This window comes from Centruroides sculpturatus, unplaced genomic scaffold, assembly GCF_000671375.1.
Source record: "Centruroides sculpturatus isolate CEXI.00-Female unplaced genomic scaffold, Cexi_2.0 scaffold809, whole genome shotgun sequence".
Classification (NCBI taxonomy): domain Eukaryota; kingdom Metazoa; phylum Arthropoda; class Arachnida; order Scorpiones; family Buthidae; genus Centruroides; species Centruroides sculpturatus.
Window position 1 is genome coordinate 255,334 of NW_019385083.1, and position 23,071 is coordinate 278,404.

The 23,071-nt window shown below is 31.2% G+C and overlaps 1 protein-coding gene across 1 annotated transcript in view; it reads left to right on the forward strand.

Annotated features, from left to right (window-relative positions):
• The first annotated feature begins 8,521 nt into the window (after positions 1-8,521).
• The window catches only part of LOC111634408 (protein LSM14 homolog B-like), a 65,119-nt gene continuing 50,569 nt past the window's right edge, over positions 8,522-23,071 (forward strand). Inside the window, exon 1 of the mRNA XM_023379170.1 lies at positions 8,522-8,785. Coding sequence (XP_023234938.1) covers positions 8,665-8,785 — 121 coding nt within the window. The 5' untranslated portion in view covers positions 8,522-8,664. The remainder of the gene's footprint in view (positions 8,786-23,071) is intronic.

A 23,071-nucleotide genomic window follows, 5' to 3' on the forward strand; every position in this document is an offset into this window, starting at 1 on the left:
GATATGCAAAATCGTCAAGTGTTCCTTATTATTTACTCTTCGGTCTTGATATTTGCGATGTTGTTGAACAATACTATTGTTAAAACTGATTCTGATTGTTAAAACTCCATTATTCACAATAAAGAACTTATAACAAACGAAATTCATTGTTGAATCTCGTAACTTATTTCAAACAACAAATACACTTTAAAAATCTCATCGATCTATAACATTAATTTAAAATTTTCTTCAAATTAATAATAGTTACGTTCGTTTCGTCCAAAAAGTGTACATTTAACGACAGTTTGACGTCAACTCTTCAGTTTTACGATGAAAAAGCCGAAAAAGTGACATCAAGTCATTCTGGACGAAACGAACTCGACTTCGATCATTACTAGATAACATGGAGAGCAAACCAGAATTTTGAGCTGCGGCTAAGATTCAGATGGAAAGTGGGCCAAGTATATACAAAACATTTAAAACTGATACGTAACTCGACTTCTAAATATGAGACCTTTCTGAATATAAAAAAATTCAGAAGAAGGAACCGTCGACTCTTTTTTCAAAATTGCAGGGCTTCCGAATACATGAGAAAAAGTTATCGTACGATTAATTTTTATTTTTTAAATAAAAAATTATTTAAAAGCATCAAGTTCCATGGAATGTGCTAACCGAGATGTTGAGAATTTGATGAGGACATGGATGCAGACAAATGAATTAACAAATTGGTCTGAGGGTCTCCGATTTATTCAATTCATGAAAAACCGTTCTTTTCACCAAAGCATTCAGCAGTCGCCATATCAGGCTATGTTTGGCTGCAAAGCAAAGATAGGGTCGAGTACCTCAAATCCGCCCAGAGAGGTTGTCGATAACTTACAGACAAAGATCTTAATCTTAAGAACGTCGAACAAAAAATAGAGAATGCTGTAAATGCAGGGACTACGTCCGGAAATGAAGCTGCTTTCGTGGCGGTGAAACCATCGGAAAGTCTAGACCGGTTGTTTGACAATAACAATGCGAAAAGATTCTGTGTAATGTGTGAAAAATAATGTAGTTCAACCCATTCTTGTGGATCCTGCGGCAAAGATGTCCGTGCAATTTGTGGAATAAGTAATAAAGCAGACGAAGGGTACGGAAAGATAATTACTTGCATGCTATACAGTGATGTGCGGTGACATTTGATGATAGGGAAGCTGTGCCTGCCCTAGATAGAATCATTGGAAGCGTTATACGATATTTTGGTGTGTAGCATCCACCAGCTAAACCGCGAGAGGTTGGTGCTCTGTAAAGCGCATGCAAGAATGCCTGTAATCTGGCTGCTTTACACAATTCAGATATTTTCGCCGTGGAAGCTGTCCCACATTCAACAATACGGCGCTTCCATTGGGAATATGCATATACGGATTTATATTCGAATATACAATAGCAATCTTATCACTTTTTCACATGTAGTATAGAAATTTGTAATAAGATACATAATGCGGTTATAATAAAATATTAATTTTAATTAATTCAAAGTACGTTAAAATATGAAAATCATCGTATAATATGTATTTATATTTTAGAAAATTCAAGGGAAGCGGCGCTTTCACAGCTTCCATGGACGGCTCGCCACTGATGCAATATTATAATAAACAAGAAAACAGGAAGAAAACGTCAACAGCTCATACTAGTTTGCAAGCTGAATGTGCGAAGATGCTTAAAAATTCAGATACAAAATTCCCACTGGCGAAAGTTGGAGATAACGTACGCCAAAAAGTTGGAGATAACGTATGCCAAATGTTGACAGAAGTCGCGGTAATCCAAGAAGCGTTCTTGCAATTGTCGTGAACGTCGAGGGCGCTTTCTACAAGCTAGGAACAAAACATGGTGTTCTCAAACACTGTATTCCAGAAGTGAGTTTTCTATTTTGCACGAGAAACTACTCATACTGGAATGCGTGGGCGCAGAAGAAAAGTTAGTACAAATTATCGCGTCTTCCCATTCACTGACAGGCGGCCAAGGCTACACTCGATGCAATTCCACGCTAAGAGCGCAACAAATCGCTGCAAATGTAGAAATAATAAACTGTTGTGTAGTTCGAAATGTCATCTTGTTGTAACAAGTGATGATTAAAGGTTGATAGTTTGGTATTAATAAGCTTAAGATAATTTTTCCTGTACACGTCATGGGTTCTTCTAGACTGGGAATGGTAATGATCAGGTAGTGAAGAATTGGGTCCTACATATCTAGGACTGAGTGCCCACGAAAAATTCCTGAGGTTCATTTTTCCGGACTCGAGTTTACTAAAACACTAGAATCCATCCGATAGTCGCCCAACAATGGCCTTCAGTGCGTTGTTAAAACAATGAAGGTGCTGCTCTATGTGCGTTGTTAAACTCACATAAAACTGCACTGCAGTTTCAAAATAGCGAATCTCGGTGCAATTGTTTGAATGTTTTGCAAATTACAGTCGACCCCCTATAACACGGGTTCCTATAGTTCGGATTTATATATCACGGCGAAAAAATTGCGACAGTATTCGTACAAACATGCTAAAAAAAACGCGTATAATTCGGTAAAACGTCATCGCCGACTCGTGTCACGACAGGATTGGTCGAATTTAGACCAATAGCGGATATTGCACAAACCGTTGAGTTTAAACGAGCAGCGGAACAACTAAAGATCATTTATTATTTAATGGCCATAAAAATTATATTTATATTAATGATGTCTCCAAAGTTCAGCGAATTTTTTTATCAGGAAGCACGCGAGCGCCATTCGATGACAAGCTCCACGACGAAAACAAGCTTAAGCAATGGCGTAGTCGAACGGTAGCAAATGGCATAGTGCACGCTCGGTAAGTAATCCTACAATTTTTTGTTTATAGCATAGTTTATATGGATTATTCCCAAAAAATTATACGTATTTTGGAAATGTTGAGTCGAATTAGTAATTTTATGGAAGAAACCTTTCAAACAGCCATAGTCCGTAAACTGCATACGTGCCGGGCTGTGATTGGCTGGACTCGTAGAAAATGGATTCATATAAACCGGAACGTATCTACCGTGTTATGGGGTGTATAATTCAAAACATTTTAAAAGTAATTCATTTTTTCGATGCAATGCAAAATTGATGTTTTAATTTAATTAAATTTAAATCATTAATTTAAAGTTAATGATTTAAATTTAATGTATAGAGCCAGGGCGCTAACCGTTTGAATCGTCACTGTCTATGAAGTTTTGTATGGACAATGCGCAACCTTGTGGCGCAGTATCTGGAAAACGGCTTAAATGTACTAAAAATGACCTATATACTCGTATTCGTAATCACTACAAAAAATAAAAAATAAAAACACTATGCAAAAAGTAACTTTCTCAGATTTTTGGCCGAGATGCAGTCTAAAGTCTAACCTAAATGTTCTCAAAATATAAGGACTTCTCCCTGCTTAAAAAATACCAGAGGACAGTTCTGAAACGACTACAGCACTCCTTTTGTGGTTTATTTATAGAGATGGGAAAAACAACACTTTTCGGATTAATAATGTAGAACAGGGTAGGTATGTGTACCAAAATCGTCAGAAGTATGATTAAAAATGTTTTCACGTGTCAACCAATATTTTTGAAAGCATATATTTTTTTTAACTCTTTCCACCTTGTGGGCCTCTTTTTGCAAACCCATTATGGGTACGGCCAAGCCCACAATGAGGCGACCGGGTGGTGAGGTACAGGGCTTGACATATCGACGGACCACTCCCGAAAAAAATTTTTTGACTTGTTCGAATTTGATCCCGCGTCCCCTAGAGCAGTAAGCTGCTACCTTGTCAGCTCGGCCATCCGGCCGTCTTGAAAGCATATTATTTAATGTTTTTCTACTATAGAAAGATCCTTTCAAATAATCCAAAATCCATATACACACACACTTTATAAATCTAAAAAATTGTTTACTAAACATGAAAAAGTATATGTTAAAAATTTGGATATTTATTTACTTTGTAAGCCCTGAGCTGCATTTCGGAAAAAAAGTCGTTTGCGCGCCACGTTTGGCATGTGTGACAAAGGTTGCCACTCTTAGTATTAGACAATGCATCACATGAGCAATTTGTCAAAGGAGTGCCTTCCGGGAAAACTTTAATGGAAACTGGTACCTATTTAAGTGTTAGACACGCGAAGAAAATCGGAAAATTCTTATGGTCAACCCTTTGGTTAGGTGCAAACCCACGACCAACGACTAGTGTTCTATGGTTTTATCCACGCGGCCATTGTTGGCAGGGGAGGCCTAACAAGGTTTTCAGATGGTGCGAGATTTCACTGTAGAGAGACTAAACTGTACAGTACATAGAGATTAAAGATAATACATTCTTTACATTATTAATAACTCAGACCTCCGAAAGATTAGCATAGTAGTAGTATGGATGAGAAACAATAACAGTAAAAAGAAATATTTGTTTGAAAAGGTTAACAATCTACAACTTTAAGTGCGAATTTCACGCTATATGTGTATACCTTTGAAATGCGCACAACCCAGCTCACTGTTGTATAGAATTTATTTTGGCGAGTAGGGTTAAGTAGTAATAAGGCGATTGGGTTTTATTTTTTGCGCCCCCTATGACAGCGTATGGTGCGGTCGCAGCGTTTGCACCGCCCTAGGGCCACCCCTGATTGTTGGGCGACTATCGGATGGAGGAAGGGATTAACGCGCCATCCTAGTGCCTAAGTAGACTCGGGGTCGAGTCCGAAAGAACCAAACCTCAGGAATTTTTTGTGGGTATTCGGTCCTGGCAGTGACGTACCGTAGTGGGGGCGGAAGGGGCGGCCCGCCCCGGGCGGCACTTTTTAGAGGGCGGCAAAATTTCACAATAAATAATAATAATATCTTGTAAAAATTTGAAACATCCTAATCTATACAGTAATACCCCGAACTTACGCTATAGGTGGGACCGAGCGGTAACCGCGTAAGTCGGGGTATAATTTCTCATATAAATACATACAAATAATTTTTAATTGGGGCCGGAGACTAAAGAAAACAATAATTTAGAAAAAAATATTTAATAAAATCTTAGATAATTCATATGTATCAGGGCCAGATTAACTCACTTTGGGGCCCTAGACATTTTCTTCTTACCGGGCCCTCTCCCGGCTCTTTCAATTAATAAATCTTGTCACTATTATTTCTATTAAATTGCATACGGACACTGCAGATGCTTAATAAAAAATAAAAGCAAAATTATTTAACAACTAGCTGCAAGATCCCGCTTCGCTGGGTTTTTATTTGTATGTAATAGTATAGTTTTTATATATATATAAAAGACTATTTTTCTAAGTAATCTAGAATCTAGCTGCAAGGACCCGCTTCGCTGGGCAAAAAGTAACGATAGTGAAGATTAAGATAATTACATTATAGCTAATCTTACCCGTTTTCACAAAATGCAAGAATTAGGTCCCCCGTTTCCAGACTAATTAGGGAATTTTTACGTTTAGTCAAACGAACAAATTTCAACGTTTCTGGAACGTTTACAATCGTTCTATAATCGAACCAATTCGAATTTTATGTTCTAATTTAATTCGAACAAATTCGAAAAAATCGAACAAAACATTCGAAATAGAAAGCCACTTTCAACCACTTTCAAGCCCATATCTCCCGCACCCTTATAGCTATCGAGACGCAACCACCCCTATGCACGAATGGAGACTTGGGGCTACCACCACATACAAACACCATTCACGTGCGATGTGTAGTTTTGGCGGAAAAGTGAAATATAGGGACATACATGTCCATTTTTATATATAGATATAGATATAGATATAGATATAGATATTTTACAGGATGTTAAGAATACATATAGAAATAGTTAATATTATTCTTATCGCTATAAAAAAAGAAATTCTAAATTATTCGAAGTTTTACTTTCAAAAGAAGAAACATAAGAACACATTTTCTATAGATTTTAGAATTCACAATAACCATATAAAAAGCAATATATTTTTGTTTATTTGTTTATTATATACAGTTGTCCAATAGAAAAGCAAACTATCTTATTTACAAATCTTTTCAAAATACAGTAAACAGTTTGACCGGGCACTTCTAAAAACCGGGCCCTAGACATTTGTCTCATTTGTCTATGCGATGATCCGGCCCTGATATGTATAACAAATTACGCCTATATTATTTTACAATTTTTCATATTTACTTGATTATTACGCCATAATTTTAACATTGTTTCCATCTCAGCGATAATACCATGACGTTTACGAATGATGCTTGAATTTAAAAATTGAGCATTTTTCACAGCTTTCGAGAATTTTTTCTTTGCCTTTTATAATTGTTCTGACCGACAATTCCGGTAGATCAAACTTTTTTGCCAATTCACAAATTTTCATTTTTGCATCGAAGTCGTTAATAATGGGTACGTTCGTAAAGTCAAACGAGTTAAACGCGTTAGTAACGAATCTTTCGAAAAGTCTAACGAAATAGGAATAACGATGACGTCATTCTCGTTTAACTCGTTCGACTTTACGAACGTACCCAATGTTAACTTTACATTCCAAAGATAAAGTTTTTTTTTTCTTGTTTGATGCAGAAGAATTAGTTCTACTTCGTTTGGATGACATAGTAGAGTCTCTCGAGTCTCCGTAGATATAACAAACACAGAAATAAATAGCACAAAATAAATTGTAGCTATGTGTGGATTCCGCGCGACACGTCCGAACATGTAAGCTGAACAATAGTGTGGGGGGAGTGAGGAACGTGTAAGCTGAACAATAGTGTGGGGGGAGTGAGGAACGTGTAAGCTGAACAATAGTGTGGGGGGAGTGAGTAATCAAGGGTTTCGTGGCGCTGAAACAAAAGACGAATCGACGAGATTTGAAAATCGCGTAACTCCGGGTTCGCGTAAGTCGGGGTAGTGTAAGTCGGGGTATTACTGTACTTGCATCGCGCCTACGATAGTGCTATCGTCCGGACAGTCTGGGAATCGGCTCGCCGGGTAAACTAGTAACTTTTTCGTCCGAGGAATTCCTGCGAAACCTTTTGTTTTGCTTGTACGATTCATTCGCGTTCATATACACCACTAATATCCAATGGAACTATTTTAAACAGGTCTCTGCACACCACTGAATTTTTCATTGCTTGTTCTGTGACAAAACTGAATTTTGGTCTTTTAAATTGAAATACCTAAATAACGGGGCCGAAATTTTCCTCTGCCCCGGGCGGCTGACACCCACGGTACGCCACTGGGTCCTGGATATGTAGGACCCAATTCTTCACCACCTGATTATAATCATTCCGGGTCTATCAGAACTCATGACGTGTAAGAAAAGTTACCTTCATATTCACGAGACGGTAGGAGCCGGAAAAACGTAAATTAAGATTTATCTTAATAAATATTCGAATTCATCTGAAGTTAAATATACAGTATTTGTTTCGAATTATCTAGTAACAAATATTTTGAATTTAAAGCTCAGATATTTATAAATTTCTTAATTTATGTCATGAAATTAATTTCTTTGAAAAACACTACAGTTTGTTCTGAAAAAAGCAGAATAAGTGCTAATAAATTAAATTTGACCCAGAACATTTAATAAAATAAAGATAATTTATATTACAGGTAAATTAAATTAGTTATCACAAGATAATTGAATTTAAAAAGCCTTAATTAAGACTTAAAATTTCATATAATTTAAAACCTTTTAATTTTAGTAAAAATATATAATTATTAATTTTTTTACTTTTAAAATTGTTAAGTTGCATGAAGAAGAATTATCTATATATATTAATATGACAATTTTTTTTTGTTTTTAGTTACTGTACGTTTTTTTAATATAAAAACAAAATTCAAACGCCTCAAATATTGCAGTAACAAAATTATTTATCTTCGATTCCTGTTTTTGTAAAAAACAGAAAGCGCAAGAGAATTCGTAATCACATTTTGTTATAATTGTTTTATTATAGAATTAAAAACAAAAAATATTGATATTTCTATTTATAAAATTGAAATTATATAATAATTTATGAAGATTTATATAAAACATTTTATACATTTATTTATTTATTATATATACTTATTATATAACTTTTAAATTTCTTTTTCCTACAAGAACTTATAACAAATTTGTAAAAAAAAAATTTGTTTTTCTCCCTTAAAATTTTCAAAATTATATAATTAATTGTATAAATAAAATTAAAAATAATAAGAAAAGAAATTTAAAAAATTATGGATACGTTTTAATGTCTTTTAAAACAATTTTTTAACTTACTAAATTTAAATTTTTTTTTAAATATCTTATTTTTTAAATAGGAGACATTATCCATTACACATTTTAAACCTGTTGCATTAATAGCAAGTATACATGCGACTCTCTTACATAAATGAAATAAAAAATAAAATATTTCAATAAAACTATAAATCTAAGCAAAACATTTGCTTTTATTTATTTATTTATTAATAAATAAAACTATTAATGGTTTTAATGTACTTTTCATTGAAAATGTTCATCACGATGACATCATTTCAGTCAACTAATATATTTCGTGACTTTTGGTCATGTGACACTGTTGGCTCCACCTCTTGCGTTTGACGAATGAGGTTCAGTGAATCGTTCGCCATCTTTTGGAGTTGGGGTGATTGTGGCTTGGGAGAAGGTGTTTTGTTGTGTCTGTAATCCATTTTCATCGTCTTGCTTGTCGCAGGTTGACTGATTCTAAACAATGAGTGGAGGCACGCCATATTTAGGTAGTAAAATAAGTTTAATATCCAAATCTGAAATACGTTATGAAGGAATTTTATATACAATTGATACGAAAGAATCAACGGTTGCTCTGGCAAAAGGTTAGTTCACTTCGTCTTTGTTCCTCTACGCGGCTTTATGTTGACATTTAATTTGTAATTGCGAAACAGATGCTGTTAATATTAGTCAGAGACAACTGCCAGTTGTCATGTAGTAAAAACTAAAGAATAGAATTATTAGTGTTGACATTTATGTAAATACTATAAAAGTCAATTTGAATTAATATAAATAAGTGTTTATTATTAGAAATATTAGCCTTTATTAATTATAAGGTAGTAGACATTTATATTAACATATAACAGATCTTAAAATACAGAACAAAAACTGTTTTGTACTGGAGTTTTCAAAACAGAATATAAAAATTACAGTTCTTCATACATTTTAGTTTTAATATTGATATTATCATTAATTTTATAATACATGTCAGCTATCTTGTAAATTTTATGTAATAATTATCAGCTGATTGACTTGTTCTTTAAGCCTGCATAGTCTATTTTCTCATCAGCTGATGGCATCTATTAAATAAGCTTGTTTACAGAAGCATGCTTGAACCCTAAATAAACAAATAATGATAAAAAATCTTTGGTCTCAAACTAAGAGAAATTGTTATAAAATCTAAATGAAAAGTTACAAAACATAATAAAATTATACATAAATTTGATTGAATTTTCTACAGAGTGAATTATTGTATTATGTTTGAGTTATGGTTAATTTTTTTCACAGTTGATATATTATACTAAGAAAAGAAAATTATGATTATTCATTCATTTCATAAGAAGTATAAATTTTATATGAATATTATTGAGTGATTGTAATTATTAAATTATATTCTCAAAGGGTATTGATTCATATGAAAATTCCTTTCATTATTTACATGTGACAGCTCTATTCAGCAAATGTTAATATTAATAGTCTTGCAGAGAAGTGTACATTTTTGTTTTCTCTAATGTTTTTAATAAGGATATTTTAAAATTAAAAAGAAATTTATAAAATATTAATCTATGCAATGTCATATTTTTGTTATATTATTGAATTAATAAATATAATAATGTGCAAAAAATAAAAATATTTTAAATTTTGATTTATATTGTATCAATTTTAAAAAATTATATAATATAATAAAAAATTATTTCTGTTTTAGTAGTAGTTATAAATTCATTAGTCTGTGTTTTAATGTTTATACATAAAAAGTATTATGTAAAGCATCTAAAAAATATATTTATATTTTTAACTGCAATAATAATTATGAATTATTTATATTTATTATTGCATTTGAAAATACAAAATAAAAAATTTGATATATTAATATGTTTGTATAAAATAATGTGTTACATTAATACTGTTATAATTATCTGTATAGATGCAATTGATCTATGTAATTATCTTTTATGTAATTATATGATGATATAATTACATAATCAGTAATTGCATATATATATATATATATATAATATATAAAATTTTGATCTGAGTGGAATTTTGCATATCATACATGTAATTGATGCATTCAGATTATTTACATTTATTTGTATGCACTTGCATTGATCAAAGTTTCTTTTGATTCCCAATATGTAATTATTTTAATTTAAAAGATATTTTTGTGATGCTAAGTGGCATATTCAATTTACTTCTATCTAGTGATATAACAACACAGCAAATAAACAATAATGAGGATACAATTATCATTTAAACATTTTTAATTTATTAAACTTATATCTTCTACTGGATATATTTGTTTCAATCAGAAAGAACATTATTATATAATAAATGTTTCTGGTTTTCTAATCATTTATTATTTAAAAATGTTCTTGCTGATTTGAAATGTAAATGTACACATAGAAATACAATATTTGCATTTTTAACAAATTATTTTGATGTTGTATTTTAATTAATGATATGTAGGCCTATCAATCTTTATATACTAACAAATATAATTAATATAAATTTTTATGCCAATTGATAAAGATTGATTAAAGATAAAGTTTCCTTGTAGTATTGAGAAAATCACTTTTTGCATTGTTGTAAATTTTACACATATAAGCGTATTTTGTATGTTTGGAGTTAATTACTTCTCTTGTAGTTTGATTTGTTCCAATTTACTATCTTACTTTAGTTTTGCAAAATTGTTAATGGTGATAATGTAAAGCTGCTAGTTAATTTTCAAGGTCAACTATATAAACAAGACAGAAGAGTATTCATGGGATAACCAAAGACAGATATTCTTTGTGAACTAACTGTTAGAACAGTTTTTTCCAACTATCTGGATACTGTTGTTTACTATAAAAGCTGTGTTTATGATGAAATGATTACCTGAAAACAAGAACCAAAGTTATAGTTATTTCTATCAGAGATTATTGAAAATCCATGTAAATTGAAGTTGACAAAAGTTAGAGGTGCACTTCCTAGAAATAATGAATGAATTAATTCAAGAAAAAATTATAACAAATATTTACAGAAAATCCAGACAACATTCTCTATATAGATTCAAACAACTCTGATATATAGAGCAGCATATACTCACAATACAAACATAACTCTCATATAGAACAGCATAGACTCACAATACAAACATAACTCTCATATATAGCAGCATATACTCATAATACAAACATGATTGATATCAACATAATTTAATATGATTGCCCAAGAATATGGTCTTGGGGGAAATTAAAAGGTTAACAGCTAAATCTTTGACAAAATAAAAATGTAAACAGGGATAAGTTAATTTAGAAGAAACAAAACACCAGTTCAAGTACTTCTGCTAATTTTAATGCTAACATTTTCAGAAATTGAAGAATAAACTACATTGATATAAATCCAGCAAAATTTAATAAAATAAAAGCATTTTCAATCATTTTTCAATGATCATCCTCAGTTACCGAAAATAAAATATTAAATATAGAACATAAAATGCATTCGAAATAAATACGAAAAAGAAAAATTAACGGAAAACGCCCTAGCAGACACACTAATCAAAAATTAACAAATAAATCAAATAAATAGTGAAAAATTAATAATTGTAAAAGGATCTCCACGCAGTAGGCAATGAGTCAGCGTCTCTATGGTTTATACAACCGGTTTTCATGTGCGCTTTATAGATTTCCAATCTCTCTAGATGTTTGATCGTTTGCCTATTAGTCGTCGTTTTTATAATTGCTGCTTGATCCCATTGCACGTTAATATCCTGTTGCTTTGCGTACGATGCCAACACAGTGTTATCAAGGTTCCTATCGATCATATATTTGTGTTCCTTGAGCCTTTGCTTTAGACCACACATCATCGCACCCATGTAAACTAGACTGGAATCAAATCATTGGTCATGTAAAGGCACCGAATATATACCCGTTGTTGAATTCCGATCCTCCTCCTTTTTATTGTTTCTTAAAAGTTTGAAAATAGTGGGATTGCGCTGGTATACAATGTGAAAGTTATTAGACTTGGTGGTAGATCTATGTATCTTGTTCAAAAATGGGATGTAATTAAGCACTATTTGTTTATTACGGTCAACCTTGGGAGAATGCCGTGCAGTGGATTGGAAGGATGAAATAAGATCCTCTATCTCTTCCTTTGGATATCCGTGTAGTTGGGCTATCTTAAGAATGTACTTTAGCTCTCTTACCATGTCACAGAAACTTGTACAATGCATATAAGCACATTTAATACATGACCAACGATTCAATTCCAGGCTAGTTTACGTGGGTGCGATGATGTGTGGTCTAAAGCAAAGATTCAAGGAACACAAATATACAATCGATAGGAACCTTGATAACACTGTGTTGGCATCGTACGCAAAGCAACAGGATATTAACGTGCAATGGGATCAAGTGGCAATTATAAAAATGATGACTAATAGGCAAACGATCAAACATCTAGAGCAGGGGTCGCCAAACTTTTTTAACCGTCGACCCCCAATCACTTTCCAAAGCCTCACATTGACCCCCACCGTAAAGTTTTATTACAAGTGTATATGTATGAGTGAAAAAAAAAGGTTGTGACCCCTTAGCCGCATCGACCCCCCAATGATGTTGCACCGACCGCTGGGGGTCCATATCGACCACTTTGGCGACCCCTGATCTAGAGAGATTGGAAATCTATAAAGCGCACATGAAAACCGGTTGTATAAACCATAGAGATGCCAACTCATTGTCTACATGGAGGTCCTTTTACAATTATTAATTTTTCACTATTTATTTGATTTATTTGTTAATTTTTGATTAGTGCATCTGCTAGGGCGTTTTCCGTTAATTTTTCTTTTTAGTATTTATTTCGAACGCATTTTATGTTCTATATTTAATAATCTATTTTCGGTAACTGAGGATGATTGTTGAAAAACGATTGAAAACGTTTTTATTTTATTAAATTTTGTTGGATTTATATCGATGTAGTTTATTCTTCAACTTATTCTACTTCCAGTACATATTTATTATATATTTTCAGAAATATAGCTATTAAAGAAAAACCTTTTAAAATTAAAAATATTTACAGAATTTGAATGATGTGAAAAATGTGTATCTAGTGCATAGGTTTCAATTTTGTTCTAATGCAAAATGTATTAAATAATGAACTATGATGAAACAAAGTAGTAATTGTAAAATTTTGGAAACATAAGAAATATATGATGAATAGTTAGATATGATTAAGATTGTGTAAAAATATGCAGTTGGAGACTTGATTCATTTTTGATTTTTCTAAACCTGTTATTGAACAATATTAATTTTTGTTTGTTTTTTCTAATTTAAAACCTGACAATGAGTTAGACATTATTGTCATAATAATAATTATGGTTTACAACTCTATATTAAAGAATTTCTTCCAGGTCAAGTATACAAAAAGTTACCATAAATTATTACATATTTTTAGCTAGCCTGACTAGAGTTAGAGGATGAAAACAAAGCTAATGGGTGGATTTTGTCTATTAGCAGTGTGCATGTTTTCTTGGGGGAGAAATGCTGAAAAGTTGTAAAGTGAAGCAATTTCTTATATTTTTACTACCTGAGTCATTTGTTTAGGAAATTATAAATTCATGTTAATATTTTATCGCCAGGCAATATAGTTGTTTATTTTAGATTTTCTGGAATTAGTAAATCAAAATTTGTTATAAATAGTTGCAAATAATGTGGATAATACAACTATAACATTCTCATATAACTTAGAATGAAAGTTTGTTTTATTTGAAACATATCAATAGCTGAAGTTGCTATAATTACTAAATCCAATAGGAATTTCTTTTTAGATAAATCTGTGGCATTAATTAATGATTGTAAAAAATTTTATTTTTTTCTCCCTGAGATTTGGCAAGAGCTGTTATGTAGGCTATGTCTTTTTGTTTGTTCTTTTTAATTAAGCCTTTTATTTTTTATTTTTATTTTTTGGTTAAAAATAAAAGTCATTTGCAATGTTAAATCTTTAGAATAGAATTGCATATATATTGCATTCTTATTTTTAATTTTGTAAATATAATATCTTTTATCTAGACATTGGTTTTATAAATATCTGCTTCAATTTTGAAAAAAAGAATTATATATAATACAGGAGTCACTCTGAAAAATCATCAACCATTTTACCAGTTATAAATTTTTTTTTGCCACTTCAAATTATTTACTGCCATCTATTTTACTTACTGCAGTAATTAATGCAGGTGCTGATGCTGGGAGTCTTATCAGTTTGGAGTCTGGAAAGCAGAAGTAACATATTAAATGTTAAACTGTTACTTAGAAATAGGAATCAATTTTGAATAATTTCTTATTGAATACATTTGATCACAATGTTAAAACAGTACAGTAGAGCGTCGTTTATCCGAATCAATTGGAGACTGGGGTGGTTCGGATAACGAATCATGTACGAAAAAATACATTAATTTACCCCATGTTGAAATTTTTCTCCGTTGCGTGTCACTTTGCGTTGAATTTTCGTCAATGTTAAGCCTAACGAAGACTATTGTATTGTTAAAAATTATTTTTTTATTTTGTACAAACAAAATAAATTTATTGAAAAATATAAAAACAATAAAAAATTATACTTCAGATGTTAATTTAGAATCAAAAACGTAAAATATTTGAGTAGCCCGAGAAATAGCCGAAGATTGCAGCGCCACAGCACTAGCGAAAATTTAAATTTGTCGACTGGAATGCTTTCGGATAACGGACATTTCGGATAACCAGCTTTCAGATAAACGACGCTCTACTGTATTTCACATGTTCTGTCACAACAACATTTTTGTTTTAGTCAACTGAAAAAAGATCAAAGTGAATAAAAATGTCATGGCAAAAAATTTCCTAAATTTTGTCAGTCAGTAAAAAAATCCCTAATTTGGAAATGCTGAGCAGCATTGCATAAAAACTGCTGTGGTTTTCAACATCACTTCCTTCTTGCCCGAACTTGCCTGTGTGACATTATGAAACTGTTAATGTGTAGTGCACAGGACGACTCCAATCACATAGGAGCTAGACATTCTCTTGTTTTTTCTTGAAGCATGTTTTATGATTCAATTTTACGCTGAATGTGAGTTTAGCATATTAAGGATTTTATTGCCACTTTAATAAAAATACTGTATCACCAAGTGGCAATTTTGACACAATGCAACAGACCCCTGTAATGTAAGATATATATATAGTATATATATTGCTATCACATAACTGTAGTTTATGGTAGCATTTTCCCAAAGCCAAATTAAAAATTACAATCACTACAACAAAATTTTTACAATAGGAATTATAATAATTTTAACTGTTTCAAACCAAACAATTATCTGTCTTATATGAGAATGTTACATAACCCAAATTATCTGTGATGTCAGATTTTGATTCACTAATTCAGAAAAGCTTTTAAAAAAACAGCAATGTATATGAAGATAAAATATTACTATGAATGTACAAAATAATAATAATAATAAAATTGCTTTGCACAGTAAAATATGAGAAATCATGTTGTTTTTCAAAACTTTCATTGTTTGGAAAACGTGTTTACTGATGATACACAACATTTATCCATTAGCTTTGTTTTCATCCACGACATTCAGGCATTCATAACTTGATATTATTGTTAATCCCATCTATACTATAGATATTAACTGAACAATATACAAAATGACAAGAATAAATAAAGATCAATATGACATTTGTGAGGTGTTTCAAGAACTGTAAAAAACAATGCATAAATGAACATATAAGCAAAGTTGTTGTCAAATCAATGATAATAGCAGCTTTTTCAGAACTGCAAGATGCAGAAATGAATTGAGACAAAGATAAAATTTTGCAGAAATTAATCCCTGAATATGCAAAATATATGAAATTCACAAAAATGTAAATTTCACTTAGCAATTCACTAAGGATATAAGTTTGTTCTGTATTGTGTAATCTAGTGCTGTGCTAATAATCAATACTGTATATCAAACTGAAACTGATAAATTTTTACAATATCAATATTTTAAAATATTGATATACATTCGAATAAAACATTAAATATCAATATTTATTGTCAATAAACAACTCTTTACTACTTTCAACATAACAATTCCCCCAGCTGTCAGGAGGTTGCATCACAGTGTTAAAGATTCTTGTGGATTGCAGCCCTCACAAATTTTTAACACTGGTACATTCTCCTGACAGCTGGGGAATTATGTTGAAAGGAGAGTTTTTTTAACATTGGCAACAAATATAGATATTTAACATTATCAATAAAATTCTGTATTTCATTGGTAAATTCTGTATTATTTGGTACATAGATTGACATTTTAAAATTTTAAATGCTCAAACACCTGTACTGGTTCCAGCAGGTAAGTTTATTGGGGGAAAAAATGTTTTGAGATCACTCACTTGGATATCTTCGTCCAAGTATGATGCTGGCCAAAATATATAGGAAATCTAAAATTAATACTGTGTTTTAGATTTTATTGTATTTTGTCTATACTGTATTACAATAAATAGGAAAATTTATTAGTTTCAGTTTGATACATCAGTTACCAGCTCAGCCAAATCACCTCAAATTTTTTTTTAGTGCCATCCATTGCTAAACAATCCCTTCTGTGTAAAAAGTTTTGGTAATAAATTTAAAACATCATTCTTTTCTAGAAATTTCTTTAATTAAATCAAAGAATTAATGTTTTCAGCTATTTTAAATAGCCTTCTTGATTTAATTAAAGAATTTATTAGAAAAGAGAGATGTGTTTGAAACTTGTTATAGTAAAGTTCTAGTTTACTGCACATAAAGTTTTGGTACATTGTAATAGCCTAAGGTGATTTTTTTACATTTATATGTTTTCTTATTTGCTTATTTCATATATTTTTTCTTATACTGTTAACAATTGCACACTGTTCACTCTGTTATTAAGATAATTTACATATATATATTTTAAGTTATTTTGTTAGAATATATTGCTTTCTTCTTTCAATAAATTTGATTGCTAAAAAATGTATTTAAGCAAAAATATCTTGAAAATGTGAATATAAATTATTTTAATAATGGATTGAATATTAATTGTGCAATGTTAATAGTATTTGGATATTTAATTATAAAAAAATTATAATAATATATGTACACATTAATTAAACTATTGATCTATTGTAGATAAAATAAGATGGGGGAGAATCTGTGGGCACATTCGAAACACAACACATACCCATGAATTATCGGTTATAGTGTGAAGAGGACCACATAGATGGCTAACACAAGTAATATGAAAAGGAGATAAAATAAATTCAACAGAACCTTATAAGTCTTTATAATTATAAAACAGGAAATGACATAATTGTACAGTGTGTACATAAAAGAATATAGCAGTTTTAAATGTGTTTAATTGCACTTTAAAGTAAATAAAGAATAACAAAACAAATGTGAAAAGAAAGAGTAATATCTCCAGTTTACCTTATAAGTGTTCACTGTGAGCTCCGTTTGTCACACAACACACATCCAACCTGTAGGCTAATTCTTCCCATACCTTAACCAGCATTTCTTGAGTGATGGTAGTAACAACTTTTTCAATCATGTGTTTCAACACAGGCAGGTTAGTAGGCACTGGGGCATGTAGACTGGGTTCTTTACAAAACACCCCAAGAAAAAAAATTGCAGGGGGTGAGATTAGGTGATTTTGGAGGCCACACAAGATAAGCCTTGTCGTCGAGTCCACGACAACCAATCCAGTGGTCAGTGACAACATCGTTCAACCAATCTCATGCAAACAAATAAAACTGTTTTCCTTGCTCTTTCCTTCTAGCCTATGACCAACTTTGCAGACTTAATGTAACTGAGACTATAATGAATTCAAACTGCTATATTCTTTTATTGTATTTCTTGAAAGTTCAAATAAGCCTAAGTCATTTCTATCTTTTGATAAAATATAACAATATATTATATAATACAGGTATACCTCGAGTTATGTTGTTCTTGATTACACACAGTTTGTCAAAAAATATATGGAAAAATAAAAATCAAGTTTAAGTCATTTTATTCGACTTTGTCTTTCCTCCACAAATATTGAAATTGTAATATCACTAGAAAAGTGCTAAAAGCACACAAAATCATATTAAAATACATACATTTACAGTAAATGTTAATATAATCATCATAAATCGTATAGAACGAAATATGAAAACATATGTGACTCTGTGTTGTTGTCTTATTTAGCGGTCTTTAAGAACTCAATATTGGCATTTTCCACGGTAGTTCCAATATCTACTGTTTGATGTCGTTGTGAGTGCCACTTGATATTGGTAAATTTAACATAAATTAGTGTATTTTTTACTATCGCAAAATAATTTTAATAACTGTGTTTGTTATTTAACCTTACAAAATAATCTTATTTTTTAATGTATTAGAGCAAACCACATTCACAAATAGTCCGCGATGTACTGCAAACATCGCCAAATTGTAAACATGGCATACATTTATAAGTATGTACTACATACCATGCATGTATTCGTAAAATTTAGATTACTTTTTTCCTGTACTATGTTAAAAACTAAAATTTATTTGTTTGTAAGCTTAAAATAGATTCTTATTAACCATATATTATTAAAAATGCATTTATAAATAAAATACAGAACTGGAAATGATTATATGTGGTTTAGCCTAGTGACAAGTAAATTCGACTTGCGTCGTTTTTCTTGGATTTTTAAAATTTTCAAATCTTTATTTCCAAAAAAGATTGAAAATTTTAAAAATTGAAGATCATGACAAAGCCTTGCAGAAATAAAGAAACTTTTAAATGGCTGTTCTGGAAGAACTATTTTTTTGAGTTGTCACTATTCTTGTGCACCAACGATATATCAAACAAATACACATCTATGTCTATGTGAATTAAGTATTTGCAAATAATAAATATTGGTTACAAATAATCAGGACCATTGAAAACTTGTATGGAGCCTGGAGGTGAGAGTGGACTCCTTTTACTCCTTAGCAGGTCCCATTAGTCTTTTGTTTTTGAACAAATGAAATATGTAGAATGTTTCTCCATTAATAAAAGGCAGTCTTAAACAATTTTATTTTTTGTTAATAAAAATAACATTAACTGTGGCATAGGAAAAATTTCCAACTTCTTGACAGATTTATAGATGGTAACATTTGTACAAAATTTGTACAAATTTGTATATATATATCAATACTTTAATTTAACCTGAAATTATAAACAGTATATTGTTACAAAGAAGAAATTTTGTTACAAATGTTTTTTTTCAACGAAAAAATATTTAAAAAAAATTGTTTTTTGTATAAAAATACCAGTAGCGTACTGTGACATTTGATGATAGGGAAGCTGTGTTTCTGTAAGAAGCCGACTTCCAGGGGCAATCAGTCAATGATGGTCTAGGGCAGGCATGGCCAACATATGGTAAGCAGGCCGGATGTGGCCTGTGTAATGGATTTATGTGGTCTGCGATTAATCTTTCAATATTAACTACTCAAATAACAATAGATTGGTGAAAGTTCTAACGCCTAAAAAGAAAAAGGTCAACAACTCACTGCTCAGTTAGAGTTAACCCTCCATTACAAATCTGTTAAGTGCGGCATAGAACGTTGATAAAGCATGATAATGTGAAAAATATATCTGTAATCTCTATGTACAATTTAGTCTCTACAGGGTGACACCACAAAGATCTTGCACCACCTCAAAATCTTCCTAGGGCAGCCTCTGGTTCGGCCCGTGAAAAAAGTTATCTTTCCAATTCGGCCCGGGGGCAAAAACTGTTGGTCACTCCTGGTCTAGGGTCCATCCGTATTCATTTGTTCGAAAAACCAGTAAAAACCATAGACTTCTCTAAATGTATTTTTAATTAATAGATTATCTAATGCACTTAAAAAATAAGCAAGTTCAATATAATTATCTCTGTTATAGGGGAGATCGGGGCAAGATCGGCATGTTAAGCTTTACTTAAATTTTGTGTAATAAATACTGCTGTAAACTGAAAAAAAAGCTTTGCATATTGTCTATTGGAATGTTACCTTACTATAGAACTGGTTAAAATCAGTTTGGAAATAAAAATAATTAAAATAATTACAACTTTACAAGAAGAGAGAAATTGACGAAGTTGCCCCGGGTATAGGGGCAAGATCGGCAACTTCTCTCTTTTTGTAAAGTTGTAATTATTTTAATTATTTTTATTAAAGTTGCCCCTGGTATAGGGGCAACAGTAATGGGGCAAGATAGGCACGTATATAAAATTATGTTATTAACAATGTATAAGTTGGAATTCACTATTAAAACAAAGAAATACAAATCCAACACCCATTTAATATTATTACAACGAAATGCAAGTTCAAAGACATATATACATGAATAACAAATGCAAACATGTTTTCATTTATCATCTGTTTGATTTTTATCCTTTGCTTCTAATGTGGCTTTATGTTGCCGATCTTACCCCGCTAGTCATGATTTCGAAACATTAAGTACAACCCTGAGAACAGAATGCCAAGCCACGATCTGGCCACGTGAATAAGTTGAAGTTACATCCTTCTAACAGGAAAAGTAACTTTCGTTATCATGGAATTATAACAAAACCTGCCAATTCAATATAAATGGAAAAAAAATATTATATGGAATTGAACGAAAATGAAAATTTGCTTGATAATTCAACTACGCTTGTTGGAGAACAATAAAAACACTACACTCAACAAGCCACCAATAAAACTCTCAACTGCCTAACCTATAATCAAAGTCTCCTTTTAATTTGTTTTTTAAAAAAAGCGCTTGACAAACTTGCCCCGCATGCCGAAGTTGCCCCGATCTCCCCTATAAGATTCAATAGATTCCCTATGCCCTCTAAATGCTAATTCTTGCTTTGATAACATTACTAATTTGTGTATAATTTATCTATTAGCCGTAACTTTGTAATAATTTTCAATATTTCTTTTATATTGTTTACTAATGTTAAATTATATTCCGCTTTAATTTCGAAATTGCTTCAATTTTACAAAAGAATCAATGTGAGATTTACGATTTTCATGTCTTTTGCCAGCTTTACTCAAATTATTTACATCATCAAAGCCCATTCTTCTTCTACACACTAATTTTATTTGAAAATAATAGGCAAGGCCAACAAAACAATTTTTGCATTTCTATGCATCCACAAAGCCATTTTGTCTTCATAAATTTTATTGTGAAAATGTCAAACAAATTTTTTGTTGAAACATTTATATTTAATTTAGGCATTGATCTTTCTGTTTTAATAATGTTTTCTTTTTCATTATATGATCTTGAGCCAAAACATTTTTAAAATAAATTTTCAATATCACAAATACATTCTAAATTGCTAGCCATAATATAAGGGCTAAAATTAAAAATAGAATTATAAAAACTTACTTGTTAAAATAAAATGTGTGATGGATATACAATTATACATACCTGGTACAAAATATTCCATTGTATGAATATACTTTTAAAGAAAATTATAATTAAATATAGTTTTGTGAAGAAACGTACATAAAAATAACATAAAATTTTCTTTACTTTTTAAATATTAAAACAATCCACTTAGTTAAATTGCTCTCTACCAGTGGCTCATGGATGGAATTAGAGACAGTCTTGGTAGGTGTGCAGTGCGTGCATGCATGCCAAATTCCAAGGGTGCCGATGCCGGTTAATGTCAAAAGCCTCTTTTGTGGCGTCACTAGTATATCTCAAAGGACGCGACAGGGTTGTGTAAATTTTAAACATTTCTCACCATAGCTGTAAAAATCTAAATATGTTAAACTTAATAGTCATTTGTGTTCTAACTAATTCGATTTAGGACCAGGTGTCCACAGAAATTTCCAAAATTTACAACTTTTCGGTCATTCTCATTGAACTGGAAAAATTTCTTTCTTTATTATGTCTAAGATTACGAAGAAATCAGTCCCTACTGTACTTGGCTAGATATTGGTTTGGTAAAGCTTTTGTTTAAGTAAAATTTCAGCTCTTTCATCGGGGTTTTGTTTATGTCCCCAATTTCCTAATTGCTTAATTATTTAACTACTTCTTAAGTAGAAATAAGTTGAAACCGGTTACTTTGTACTTGAATATTTGTAGTCTTGGGAAAAAAGTGGAAAGACAAATTTTTATGAAAAATGGATACATAAATCGTAAATTTAAGGAAAATAAATTCTAGAGCTTCTTTTGTACCTTGTGCATCTCATTCATTAAATTTAGTTGTAAATGATGCTGCCAAAGTAACAGTTAATTTTTTAACATTGTACAAGAATTGTACACATTTTTTTTCTTCATCCCCTTATAGATGGGACATACGAAATCATAATGTCACTGGTTTAACATTGAAATAAGTAAGTAATATAAGATGGGAGAGCAGAATAAAAATATCAAATATTTTAATGGATGTTTTTAAACTCCTGTCAACTATACAGAACTATCATAAAAACATACCAGTAAATTCCTAATGGTTGTGTTAAGTTATAAATCTACTTGTGATTCACATAATCGGGCAATGGTGATCAAATATCTAGCAGACAGGAGGCTAACAGCCCAGAACCAGTCTTGGATAGATTCATTGGAAGCATTATACATGTGTAGCATCCACCAGCTAAACCGGGTGAGGTTGGTGCTCTATAAAGCGCATGAGCAAATGCATATAATCCAGCTGCTTTACACCATTCATATATTTTTGCCGTGGAAGCTGTCCCGTATTTGACAATACATTACTTCCATTTGTCATTGATATTCGAATATACAATAGCAATCTTGTCGTTTTTTTTCACATATAGTATAGAAATTTGTAATAAGATACATAATGCGGTTAAAATAAAATATTAATTTTAATTATATGAAAATAATAGCACAATATGTGTTTATTTTTTTATAAAATACAAGGGAAGCAACATGCCACTGGACGTTATGTATTTTG